Below are 14,592 nucleotides of genomic sequence, written 5' to 3' on the forward strand. Positions count from 1 at the left end.
ACTCAAATATACAAGGAGTTAAATCAATTGTATAAAAAATCAAGCCATTCCCCAATTGATAAATGGGCAAGAGACATGAATAGGCAATTTTCAGTTAAAGAAATGAAAAGTATCAATAAGCACATGATAAAGTGTTCCAAATCTCTAATAATTAGAGAAATGCAAATCAAAACAACTCTGAGGTATCACCTCACACCTAGCAGATTGGCTAAAATGAGAGAAGGGGAGAGTAATGAATGCTGGAGGTGATGTGGCAAAATTGGGACACATGGGTGGAGTTGTGAACTGATCCAACCATTCTGGCTGGCAATTTAGAACTATGCTCAAAGGGCTATAAAAGAATGCCTGCCCTTTGATCCAGCCATACCATTGTTGGGTTTGTACCCCAAAGAGATCATAGATAAACAGACTTGTACAAAAATATTTATAGCTGCGCTTTTTGTGGTGGTAAAAAACTGGAAAAGGAGGGTATTCCCTTCAATCGGGGAATGGCTGAACAAATTATGGTATATGCTTGTGATGGAATACTATTGTGCTAAAAGGAATAACAAACTGGAGAAGTTCCAGGTGAACTGGAAAGACCTCCAGGAATTGATGCAGAGCAAAAGGAGCAGAGCCAGAAGAACACTGTACACAGAGACCAATACACTGTGGTAAAATCGAATGTAATGGACCTCTCTACCAGCAGCAATACAAAAACCCAGGACAATTCTGAGGGATTTATGGTAAAGAACGCTACCCACATCCAGAGGAAGGACTGCAGGAGAGGAAACATATAAGAAAAACAGCTGCTTGAATGAATGGGTTGGGGTGGACATGATTGAGGATGTGGACTTGAAACTACCATACCAATGCAACTACCAACAATTTGGAAATAGGTCTTGATCAAGGATACATGATAAAACCAGTGGAAATGTGTGTCGGCCATGGGTAGGGGGAATGCAAGGGGTGAAGGGGAAAGTAGGAGCATGAATCATGTAACCATGTTAAAAATGAATATTAATAAATGTTTAAAATTTAAAAAAAAGATGGATGCCCCCAGTTCTTCCTAAAAATAAAGGAAAAACGATTCCTTCCCCTTGAGCCCTTGTCTTAATTTTTGACACAATGATTCACCAGCGGGTTTGAATAGGTAACAAGGGGATTTATTAATACCAGGGTCAATCAGAAGGGGAGAGGGGTTCAGGATTTTCTAAATGCGGCTAGGGAGAGGGTGATGGTGGGGGATGGGTCGTGGAGAGGTTTAGACAGAGAGAGTCTGGCTCTCCCAGTCAGGAGGATTTGACTGCCTTTTAAGTAAAGTCTTTAGCAAATCATTAAAACTAGGGGTAACTTATTTGAGGATACTCTACTAGCCTATAGAAACTAAACCCACGTCTAATCACCAAGCCCTCCCTTCCCCCAGGACCCAAAGGAAATTCAGGGAAGGGGAGGGATGGAGATGGGAGATCAGGAAGAGGTCCAGAGAAATGAGATGGGTCCAAAATTTCCCCAAAACAAAATAAGCACAGGCCAAGGCTGAAGCAAAGTCAAGCTGAAAGGCCAAAGCAAAAGCCTCCAGCCACAGCGAAAGCCAGAAGGCAAAAGCCCCGTCAGTTGGAATTTCACCTCTATTTATAGCTTCAAGTTCTAACTGACTTTCTGAAGATTCTAAGATGTTTAACTGGTTTTTTGTGACCGTTAGAAATTACAGAAGCAAAAAGTTTCTGTTAGCCACCTTGCATTACAATATGTAATTGGAAAATACGTAGAAATTTTTAAAAAGGAAAGGAAGCATGATGAATATAAAGAAGAGTAGAATTATATAAACTGATACAAAGTTAAATAAACAGACTCAGAAAAACAACATACAATATGACTATATTAATGAATATGGGAAAAATGACCACAAAATAATCAAAGATGAATGTTGTAAATTTATAAACAATATTCTTAATTCCATTGAAGAGAGATGAGAAAGATATATTGAGAATTGCAGGGGATGGGGGAAATCTATGTGAGAAGAATAATGCATATAACTCTAGATTTTTTCTTAATCTATTGCTGATTTTTTCTCCTCTTCTTTTTGATTTTTAAAAAATATATAAAGTTTAATTTTCTGAGATGGAAAATAAATGTTATTAAGTTTTCAGGTAAAAAGAAAATATAAAATGACTACTTCTAACTATCTTCTTTGTAGTTTTAGAATAATACAAAGCAACACATATGTATGGTGATGCTTATCTGTTACAACATCCTTTCATCAGAATATGAATCATCAACTTTATTTCCTTAGAATTTGCATTGCATTAAACATCAATACAAAAGAAATAAAAATGGGTAGCCATTCTACAACATCTTTTTAATGTCACAAACACAGATTATTGTAATAGCATTTCAAAAAAACATTATTTTCAGTTGATGATTAAAGGAAGTTCTCACAACTTTGCATTCTTTTGCCCAGTTTTCTTAAAACTACCTGCTTGTCAAGGCATGAAGCTTTCAGCTTCTGGCAAACAAGGTGTCCATTACAAGAATAGTCCAAAAAGACTTCACTAAGAGTAAAAGAAAATGCCAAGCATTTCCCCAGTATAACTTTATTCATAAGGTCTTTTCTGTTTCCAAAATTTCCAACTTAGATCACTTGCCCTCAAAATATCAAATATGATATCTCTTCTTCATTGATTATTATATTAAGAATGAAATGTCCTCAATTTATTTTACATACACGTATGTCCTGAAACTCTATATCCTAAAATAAAAAACAAATTAATCTACTACAAATACCCATTAGCCTGCTCTATTATAGAAAGGATTTTTCCTTGTTAGAATGAGAAAGACTTTATTTTGTTATAATTTAAAATTTTATTTATTTATTCATTTAAAAAAACCTTTTTGCCTGTCTCAGAATAAAATCATGTATTGCTTCCAAAGCAGAAGATCTGCAAATGGAGATTAAGTGACTTGTCCAGGGTCACACAGTGAGGAAGTGTCTGAGGCCAGCTTTGAACCCTTGTTCTCCCCTCTTTAGGTCTGGCTCTCAATTCACTGAGTCACCTCATTGCCCCTCCATTATAATTTCCTATGCATTCTCTAGTATTCCTATTCCTCTACTTAAAGAAAAGGGTGCCAGTCAACATATTTTTATGCCTCCCATCCAAGCTAAAGTAAAAGCAACTTCGTTTAATAATGCACTATGAACTGTGTCCCATCAGATTGCCCTCCCTGCTGTTAGTTATAAACTTACATCTTTTCCCAGAACTCTGAGTTCAAATTGTGTCTCTTTGAAGTGAACTTTTGTAATTCGTGACCTAAAGAAAAGAAAGGGCTTTTTAATTTAGTATTAAAAAAAAAAAAGAACTATAGTTACAGAAGCTCAAAAAAGTATACAAAAGCTAAAATTTGATGAAACTTGCAATGAATACATTGAGGACTCTGTGTTTGTTTTCTTTGGATTCTTGCTGTTCTCTTCCAAGGCCCCAGGTTCTATGGGATGATGTTCCTGAGACTCTCTAAGTGGGTCCTATTAAGGGATGGCTGGATGGCTCAGTGGATTGAGAGCCAGGCCTAGAGACAGAAGATCCTAGGTTCAAATCTGGCCTTAGACACTTCTTAGCTATGTAACCCTGGGCAAGACACTTAAGTCCCATTGCCTAGCCCTTGCCACTCTTCTGTTTTGGAGCCAATACACAGTATTGACTCCAAGAAGGAAGGTAAGGGCTCAAAAAAACAAACAAATAAATAAAATAAAAATTTAAGTAGGTCCTATTAGAACACCATTCTCAGCAGCTTGAAGTCTCTGAAATTTCCATTTAAAGTAGCAAAGCACAATGCAAAGGCTACATATTTTCTGTTCCTTTTTATCCTGTATCCAGTTCAGACCTACAAGTTTTGGATAATATTGTATTCCAAATGTGGATCTGGAAAAGTCACGTGGCCCTAAATGGGAGTACCTTTGAGGGCATTATTGTCATGAAGCTATACAGTATATGTGTGGGGAAAAAGTAATTAAAAAAAATCTCTTGGTTTATAAACTAAAGTTTTAGAAAATACAATGTACCTCCTTCTATTTCTCAGCTTGTTTATAAGGGCATTTATGAGCTATTGCCAGAACTGTTCATTTTCTAGTATTCCTTTCACAGATATAGGAGACTTATAGATAAGATTATGAAATCATACATACCAGAAATATTTCCCTACTAGTTTCTTATTCTTGTAGACAACCACACCCACAGGAGTTAAACCTAAGAAATATTCAGATTTGCTTTCTCCCTGGGGAAAAAAACCAAACATGTTATTCATTTACTACTACAGTTTTGATAGAGGCCACTCATGTTCTAAGGACTAATATACAAAAAATTCATAGAATCAAATAATGTTTAATTGAGAAGAAAAACTTACAAAAAAGCATAGTATAAACTTCTAAGTTTTAATACATTTGCTATTTCATTATAAGAATACAACTTTCCATTTTGTCCTTTCCTCACTTGTATTTCCCAATAAATATACACAATCCATAGTTTCTAGAGCACCAGTCATTACACAGCTAAAGTTTAATCTCTTCTCCTTACCTCATGCCCCATCATGATAAGTCAATCAGAATATTTATTAAGACTGCTAAGTACTGAACATACAAATATAATGAAGTAATGACTACTTTCAAGGAACTTACATTCTAAAAGAGGAGTTGGTTGAGTAGGAGAGTGAAATGGTCAGATCTACAATTCAAGAAAATCACTTTGGCAGCAGTGTGTAGAATGGACTAGAGTGGAGTGAAACTTTGATGTAGGAAGACTTTTGCAAGAAGGGAAAGATGAAGAAGAAGCAATAGCTATGTGAGTAGACAACAGAAGATGGTGCAAGAGATGCACTTCCCTACAATGGGGGAAAGGAGAAGAGAGCAAAGAAAGAAAAGGAAAAGAGGTAGCTTATATTGAATGGCTTCAATACTCTCGGTTAAGTTAGAAGATAAGTCATCATGAGAGAAAGGCAGGAAGAGGAGGTTTAGGAGGCTTGAGGACAATAAAGAAGGTATGGAAAACATTTTGTGGGGAGTGAAATAGGGAATGTTAGGATAGTGGGCCAGATATTTGGGAGGGAATTATAAGAAGTTGTCAGCATGCTAGGGTGCAGAATATCCCAAATCCCTTACAAATATTCCATCTAGGCTTAAAGATGAATGAAGCTGATGGAAAGAATCAATCCCTTCTACATTCCCTGACCCAACCCAGGAAGGACTCTCTGGAGTACCACAACAATAATACAAGAAATATAAAAATAAGACAAAAATAAATTTTAAAGAACTATTAGGCTATCTGAAAATTACAATCTTAAAAAAGTTTCAATACAATATTTCAGGAAATTTTGTAAATTGAAATTGCCCCAAAACCTTAGAATTAAGAGGGCAGAGTGAAAATTGAAGGAATACACTGGTCAAATATTCACAGTATGAACTGCAAAAGACAGCAAATGCCACTCTAAGTAATGGAAAAGTTTAGGATATGATATTGAAAAAGGTGAGAAATGAAGGTTTACAACCAAGGATAAACCCATCTAGCAAAACTGAATAGAATTTAATATACATAATGTTTTTTTAATGGAATGGAGGATTTCAAGACATTCCTGATGAAAAGTTCAGAACTGAGTGAACATTTAGAAATGGAAATAGAACCAAGAAAAATATAAAAAAGTAGGCATATTAGTGTAACTGTATATGTGGGGATAAATAATTTACATGGTAATAGTAGTATAAAAAACAAATGTCTTCACAGAATCTTCATATTTTAAGTGTCATAGGGAAAAGTTAAAATGATAGATGGACTTTAAGTGGTTTTGTGATGTTTTAATTGTTTTAGGGGAAGTCAAAGGTAAGAGAGAGGGAAGAAGGGATTATAACAAAGATGGAAATCATTACTGAATAATAGAGTTAAGATGAAAATTATTTTATAATTGAACTGGATAAATGAAAATTGTATATAATCACACTCACACAGATCTCAGCACAGAAATACATTAAATTCAAATGGAAAATAGGAAGAGGCAAGGATGAAGAGTAGTAGAGAAAGGTCCGAAAGGGGATATAGGATAAATAAAGGAACAGTCATAAGAAAAATAATATTGAATATTGAGGGGAGGAACATGAAGGATTAAATGGTTAAAAAAGAAAGAAAGAGTAAATACATGGGATCAGGAAAAAGTTAAGGAGAATAAAAGAGTTATAATGATTATTCCATCTATAAGAACACAAATGTCAGGTAAATTTCATCTTGTACTAGTGAATGTGAGTGGTATGAACTCATCCATAAAACAGGAGAGCAGTATACATTAGAAAGCAGAATCGAGCAGTAAGTTATTAGAAACACACTGGAAACAGAAATTCACAAAGAGTTTAAATGTGAAGCTAGGGTCAAATCTATTATGCTAAAAGTGAACTTTATTTTGTCAAAGGCTTTTGCTGCATCTATTGAGATAATCATGTGATCTCTGTTGGTTTGATGATTGATATGGTCAATTATGTGAATGGTTTTCCTAATATTAAACCATCCTTGCATTCCTTGTATAAATCCCACCAGTCATAGTGAATAATCCTGTGATAATTTGCTGTTCTCTTTTTGCTAGTATTTTATTTAAGATTTTTGCATCTATGTTCATTAAGGAGATTTGTCTGTAGTTTTCTTTCTCTATTTTTGGTCTGCCTGGCTTGGGAATCAATACCATATTTGTGTCATAAAAAGAATTTGGTAAGACTCCTTTGCTTATTTAGTCAAATAATTTGTATAGTACTGGGATTAGTTGTTCTTTAAATGTTTGATAGAATTCACTTGTGAATCCATATGACTCTGTGGATTTTTTCCTTAATGAGTTCTTTGATGGCTTGTTCAATTTCTTTTTCTGAGATGGGATAATTTAAGTATTCTATTTCCTCTTTTGTTAATCTAGGCAATTTATATTTTTGTAAATATTCACCCATTTCACCTAAATTGTCATATTTATTGCCATGGCAAAGTAATTCTTAATAATTACCTTAATTTCCTCTTCATTAAAGGTGAGATTATCCTTTTATCTTTGATACAGTTAATTTGATTCTCTTCTTTCTTTTTTTTTTATTAGATTAACCAGTACTTTATCTACTTTATTTATTTTATCTGGTTTTTCAAAGTACCAGTTCAACAGTTTTTTTTACTTTCAATTTGATTAATTTCCCCTTTAATTTTTAGGATTTCCAATTTAGCTTTTATTTGGGGATTGTTAGTTTGTTCTTTTTTTCTAATTTTTTAAGTTGTAAGCCCAATTCATTGATCTCCTCCCTCTTGATTTTGTTGCTATAGGCACTCAGATATATACATTTTCCCCTGAGTACTGCATTGGCTGTATCACATAGGTTTTGATATGATGCCTCCTCATTGTCATTCTCTTTAATTGAAGTCTGTTATTGTTTCTATGATTTCTTTTTGACCCACCAGTTTTGGAGAATTAGATTATTTAGTTTCCAATTAATTTTATATTTGCCTTTCCATGGACTCTTGTTAAGTATAGTTTTTATCACATTATGATCTGAAAGAGTTGCATTTTTTATTTCTGCTTCTCTGCATTTGTTTGCAATATTTCTATGCCCTAGTACATGGTCCGTCTTTGTATATGTACCATGTACTGCTGAGAAGGTATATTTCTTTTTATCCCTATTCAGTTTTCTCCAAATATTTATTAACTCTCATTTTTCTAGCATTTCATTCACTTCCCTTACTTCTTTCTTATTTATTTTTTTGTTTCCATTTATCTAATTCTGAAAGGGGAAGGTTGAGATGCCCCACTAATATGATCTTAGTATTTCCTCCTTCAGCTCCTTCAATTTTTCCATGAGAACTTTGGATGCTATGCCATTTGGTGCATAAATGTTTAGTAATGATATTACTTCATTGTTTATAGTACCTGTTAACAGAATGTAATTTCCTTCTTTATTTCTTTTAATCAGTTCAATTTCTACTTTAGCTTTTTCTGGTATCATGATTACTACTCCTGTTTTTTTTTTACTTTAGATGATGCATAATGAATTCAGCTCCAGCCTTTTACCTTGAATCTTTGTGTGTCAGTCACCCTGCCTTGATAAAGGTGAACTTTAAAAAGCAAAGGTAGCAATCCTGATTTTCAGAGAAGGCTACAGTAAATGTATACAAGATTGAAAGCAATAAGAGGAGAAATTATAGTATGTTTAAATGCACTCTTGATAGTCAATATCTTTACCTAATATATGTAATAAATCTAAATATGCAAAGGAAAAATTAATAAAATTATGAAAAATAGTAAAATCACAATATGGGAGGATGTTAACATATCCTTCAATATACCAACCAAAAGATAACAAGAAGGAAATAAAGGCATTGAATGGAATATTTTTAAAAAGTCAAAAGATGATAGATCTCTCATGATACTTAGGGAATAAAGCCAATTTCTTAAAAAGTCCTCTCCAAAAAAAAATTTAGAAAAGCAGAAATATTAAATGCATCCTTTACTGATCACAATACAATAAAATTATATTCAGTTAACGGTTTTTAAAGAAAAAATAAAAGTTATTTGGAGACTAAATGACATAATTCTAAAGAGTTGGTAAGTCACAAGTTATAGAAACAACATGAAATTTCACTAAAGAAAGTAACAATAATGATAAAACATCACAAAACTTATAGAATACATCTAATGCCCTTAGAGGAAAAGTCCCTAAATGCTTTCACCAACAAAAAATTGAAAGAACAAATCAGTTTTATATGCAATTAAAAAAAACTTGAAAAACAACAAATGAAAGATCCAGAATAGAATTTAAAGGAAAATGCCAAAACTTAAAGATGTTAAACTTGAAAACAAAAAAGATCATTGAAATTGAAAATAAAACTGGGAGCCAATTACTCTTAGAAAAGAAGAAAATAGTTTAAGAAAGAAGAAAAATAGTTAGTTAGCCTGACTTTTTTTTTAAAGCAAGGAAAACCAAGCTGTTGATATAAAAAATGAAAAAAGGAGAACCTATGAGAATTGAAAAGGAAATACAGGAAATTATTAGGAACTATTCTGATATATGATATAAAACTGATAACAATGAATATTTACACAATAGAAAATACAGATTAACAAAAAAATAGAAATGATATAAAACTGATAACTTAAGAGGAAATAAATGAATAATTACAAAATAGAAAATACAGATTGACAAAAAATAGACTAACCTATTATTTGAAAAGAAATTAAACAAGATATAAATTCTCAAAGGGAAAACAAAATTATAGAACCTTATGGATTCATGTTTAGATTATATCAAACATTTAGATATCAAATTCAATATTTCAAACTCTTGCAAAAATAAAAATAGAAGGTACCTTCTTGATTTCTTTCTATGGTACAAATATACTATTGATGCCTAAACTAAGGAGAAACAAAGAAAAGAAAGAGAATTGTGAACTAATATTCTATAATGTATTGTGGTAAAATTTTTGAATAAAATGTTAGCAAATTGGCTACAAAAAACATATTAAAAAGATTATGCACTACAGCTTGGATTATTCCCAGAATGCAGTGTTGGTTCAACATAAATAACTGAATAAACATAGTTTACTATGTTAATGCAATAAAAACCATGATTATTTCAATAGATGAAGAAAATACTTTTGACAAAATCCAACATTCTTTTCTTTTAAAAACTCTAGAAAGCATAGGAATAAATACATCTTTCCATAGTATAGTAAATAGTATTTGTCTCAATCAAAAGCAAACATTTTATGTAATGAAGAAAAGTTGAGATTTTTCCTCAAGAAGCCTATTTTTACAATTAATATTTAACACAGTGTTATTACACTAGCTATAGCAACAACAACAAAAAGGAAATTGAGAAAATAAATATAGGCAAAGACAATCAAAATTATCTCTTTTGTAGATAATAAGATTCTGTATTTAGAGAAGCAAGTAAAAATTCAATTACACAACATCATCCTTGGACAATTAAGGATAAGAATTGAAAGAAGACTATTAGCAGAAGAAAAATGGAAGAAAATTGCCAAGATTATTACAATGAATTGTTTTCTCCATCAAGGATAGTTGGAACCTCCACATTTATACCCCAATGTCACAGTCCCCGAGATGCTTAAAGAGGAAGTGGAAATGGCATGGCACTAAAACAAAGACAGGGAAAGCAACTGCATGGAACTAAATATGTAACTCTTATTAACAATTGAGATAATATTTCAAAAACATCTAGTACAGTGAGAAAAAATTTGCAAAATACTTAGCACAGGGTCCAGCACAAAGTATGCTCTTAATAAATGCTTGTTCCTTTCTCCCCATTAAGAGTTTCTGAGCTCATTCTCCTATCCTCAAATTGTATACTACCAAGTCAAGTCTCCAAAATGAAGCTAGTTACATTTCACTCAAAGATATAGGGTTATACTCTTTCTCAAATGCTATTATTAAATAATGAATTGAATAATTAAATAATGAATTGAACTTCCGTTTATGTGTATTCTCCCCAATATCAATTACCGAGTACTCAAATATCATTTAACTAGTTGATAATGTAACTAATCATCATTAAATAGTATTTACAGAAGGATATTTATGGGAATCAAAAGCAAAAGACAGGGGGCAGCTGGGTAGCTCAGTGGATTGAGAGCCAGGCCTAGAGACGGGAGGTCCTAGGTTCAAATCTGACCTTAGACACTCCCCAGCTGTGTGACGCTGGGCAAGTCACTTGACCCCCATTGCCTACCCTTACCATTCTTCTGCCTTGGAGCCAATACACAGTATTGGCTCCAAGACAGAAGGTAAGGGTTTCAAAAAAAAAGCAAAAGACAATCCTTTCCTTCAGGAAAACTTAATTATTTAAAACAATTATTTAAACACAGTATTGAAAACTTTTTTTAAATAGAAATGGACAATTGAAATGACTGGCACCACAATAATTTTAATAATAAGTTAAACAATATAAATTAATTGGTACAAGATCAAGAGAGTCCAGGAGTGCAAACAATTCATTTTGTTCACCAAACGGAGAGCTCTAGCTCAACTTTTGTCCATATTTTATCCTCTTTCTTTTTACATTGAATTTTGATAGCTCAGATAGCTACTCCAAAGGCTCCTCTTCATCATTCAATAAGAGGATACATAACAGTCATAGAATACTTTCTATTATGCTGGAATTAGGTTCTTTCAGCTTCCAGATTCCATGTGGAGGATTGAAACAAGCACATGCTCCTAAGGAGTAGGGTCTCATTCTCCAATTTCCTGTTACAAGCATAGACAGAAAAACTCTATGCTGAAGGTTATATACAACTGAGATGGCATTAAGGAACAATTTATTAGATACTGAAAGGATACAAAGATAAAAAAAAGGTATGGAAAAAATTTCAGTCTTACTGATTCTAAAGAAAAGGTGATAAAATGGATAAAGCATCAACAACTACCAATCCACATACCCATTTTCCCATTGATACAAAATCTTTGAGAGGGTCATCTGTGCATGTATTGAAGGCATTCTCAATGAAGATATGTTTTTGCAAAAAACAAAAATTTAACAAGGAACTACATCTTTACCATTCACTAAGAGATACAGAGAATATAAGAATCCATCATATTTATGTTTGTGGTTAACTAAGGGAAAAAAACCAATTCAGTAGAATAAAATTCTGCCTTATGGTTTCCTTTACCACAAAGTATGTCACATCTATATGATCCTTTGGAAGTTATAGCAACTAACACAACCCTTTTCAATGAGGCATAAAAGAGAGATGTATAATCATCAAAAATATTCAGTACTGTGATCTCTTCCAGGATATCCAGTGCAGTGTGAGGTCCTCTCAAATGCTCTTGTTTATGGATGATACTGCATTAATTGAATCAAGACCCAAGACAATTCAGAGACTCCTGAAACAGATCACTTGAAGGAGGTTAGCTGTCTATCCACATAGGAAGACCAAATGGATGAAAAATATCTATTGCCCAGATTTTAACATAAATCTGAACATAGAGCTGCACATAAAGATTTAAAACCTTACCCAACAGTATTTACACTTGCACAGACATAATAATATGGACATAACATTGAAAAGGAGGAAGAAAGAGGGCTGGATTGATTTTGAGAAATTGAAAAGCATTTTTATTGAATTCAAACTCCTTATAACAATAAAGGCCAATATTTTTAATAGAAATATTTAACTTTATTAAGTTAAATAATATAATATTTATTTATATTTAAATTTATTTTATTATAAATATTTATAATTATAAAACTATAAATAACCGCAAACAAAAACCATTCATTTAATTATTTAATTGTTGTTAGGTAATAAGTTAAATAAATAATAGAAATATTTAAATAGCTACTATTTATAAAGTACTATATGTAGTAGGACCCCCCATATCTGAGGAGGACACATTCCAAGACTTCCATGGATGGCTGAAATCACAGACATAAGCAAACATGTACTGTTAATTGTGGTAAATGAATCAGTGGATATGGGGGCACAATAGACTATCAAGACCACTACTTCTGTGATATTGGGTCACTATTACAGTAAATTAGAGCTTTCTTTTTTTTTTTTAAACCCTTACCTTTTGCCTTTGAACCAATACACAGTATTGGTTCCAAGATTGGTTCCAAGGCAGAAGAGTAGTAAGGGGGTCACACAGCTAGGAAGGGTCTGAGGCCATATTTGAAACTAGAACCTCCCATCTCTAGGCCTGGCTCTCAATTCACTGAACTACCCAGCAGCCCCCAAATAAGAGCTTTCTTAAACAAAAGTACTGCAATAATGCTACAATGAATGTGATCAGTGAGAAAACTAAAGGCAGACTGGTGGAAAATTTCTTATGGAACTTGGGTAGAAGACAAAAGAAGATGAATCAGTTACTGGTCTGGTGGACTTCACCATGTTATAGCCTGTACTTACTTGGTGGGTTGTTTAAAACTTATGATTTGTTTATTTTTCTATATTTTGGAATTTTCCAAATTCCAATTTTTTCATTCACCCTTCTCCCTGGCTAACCATAGGTATATGAATTAGCAGCTATGGTATCAGTGGTTATGGGGGCATTTGAAGAATGTACTTATATAAAGTGTATTTAAAGATTGCATTGATGAGGAAACTGAGACAGAGAGGTTTCATGACTTGCCCAGAGACAGAATAAATGTCTGAGGGAGGATTTGAACTCAGAGTTTGAACTCAAGACCCAAGGATCTACTCTACTATCTAATTGGCTGACAGGCTGAAAAAAATATCCAATGAGGAACTTCAAAGAATGGCAGTAAAAGGAATATATTAATGTATCATATAACAGAAAGAGAAGATGGGCTGGTCATACAGTAAGAGAAAGGAATGCTGCAGATAGCTCTACTGAACCTCTCTCAATGTGTCTGTCATTTTTGAGCAGGTATGGATTGGTAGTGAATGATCTGCAAATCATTGAGATCTGTTTGAATTAATAATCAATGGAGAATAAATGTCCCTCAAATTACAGTTTTTACACTAATTTCTTGCTGATTATATGTGCTCTAATCCTGAAAAAAGTTTATAAAAATGTATACCTTTGTAACATAGCTTCAGTAACACTTATAGAACCTTTACAACAAAAAATAAAACAATTACTTTTATTTTCTTGGTGTTTTATTTTCTATGAAGTAATTTTTGTAAATGTTTTTTAACCACATAATCAATTTTCAGGAACGGCTTCACATTTCTTTCCCAGTGCAATCGATATTCTTGACACTTTTAGCCCTTCTTGACAACTTTGACTAGATCCTGAGAATTATTATCCATCTTCTTGCTCAGGTAATTGCCTACTACAGGTGGAAATATAATCACAAACTTACACCAAATTCACTTTCTTTTATCTATATGTCAGTTTAATCTATCCTTCTTTCCAAAGTTTTGCTAAGCATTTGAGAAAATGAGGCATAAAAGTACTCCATAGCTCCTAAATAGTCTGGCTGTAGTTTTCCATATGTAAATTTGATGATTTTTAAAAGTTAGAGGAGAGGCAGCAAGATGACTCAGTGGATAGAGTGCCAGGCAAAGAGCCGGGAGGACCTGGGTTCAAATTTGATCTCAGACACTTAATCCTTTGTTCCTTATCTATAAAATGGGCCAGAGAAGGAAATGGCAAACTACTCCAGTATCTTTACCAAGAAAACTCCAAAGAGGGGAGTGGAGGGGTGGGGGAGAGGGAGGGTCACAAAGATTTGGACATGACTGAAACAACTGAAAAAAAGCAAAATATTTAAGTTTAATATATTTTATGCTAATTAAATAATACTCACATAGATAGGATGGAGGTCAACTCCATACATCTCCAAGGATTTGACAATTCCCAAGTATTTTATTTCTGCCTCAGAAGGAACGAGACCCCTATATTTCTCAAAGAAATAAATTTATATAAATGACAAGTTACTACACTGCTGGGGAAAGTAAACAATTCCAGTGCTGTTATGTATAAAGATCATTAATTTTCTAGGTTATAGTTAATAGAAAAGAATTCTTAAATCTTTCAGTTATTTTTCTTTACATGTCCACCTGATTCTGCTCATTTTATACAACTTCATTAATTCATAGAAATTTTAACCATTTTTTGTGATTATCT

At 33.0% G+C, this 14,592-nt stretch overlaps 1 protein-coding gene across 1 annotated transcript in view; it reads right to left on the reverse strand.

Annotated features, from left to right (window-relative positions):
- Window positions 1-14,592, reverse strand: part of EPB41L4A (erythrocyte membrane protein band 4.1 like 4A) — a 235,407-nt gene that overhangs the window by 102,283 nt on the left and 118,532 nt on the right. The window contains exons 7-9 of the mRNA XM_044662157.1: window positions 14,273-14,360; window positions 4,163-4,251; window positions 3,227-3,290 (exon numbers count right to left, since the gene is read on the reverse strand). Of these exons, the coding sequence (XP_044518092.1) occupies window positions 3,227-3,290; window positions 4,163-4,251; window positions 14,273-14,360 (241 nt within the window). The remainder of the gene's footprint in view (window positions 1-3,226; window positions 3,291-4,162; window positions 4,252-14,272; window positions 14,361-14,592) is intronic.

The sequence above is a fragment of the Gracilinanus agilis genome, chromosome 1, assembly GCF_016433145.1.
Source record: "Gracilinanus agilis isolate LMUSP501 chromosome 1, AgileGrace, whole genome shotgun sequence".
In the NCBI taxonomy this organism is placed as follows: domain Eukaryota; kingdom Metazoa; phylum Chordata; class Mammalia; order Didelphimorphia; family Didelphidae; genus Gracilinanus; species Gracilinanus agilis.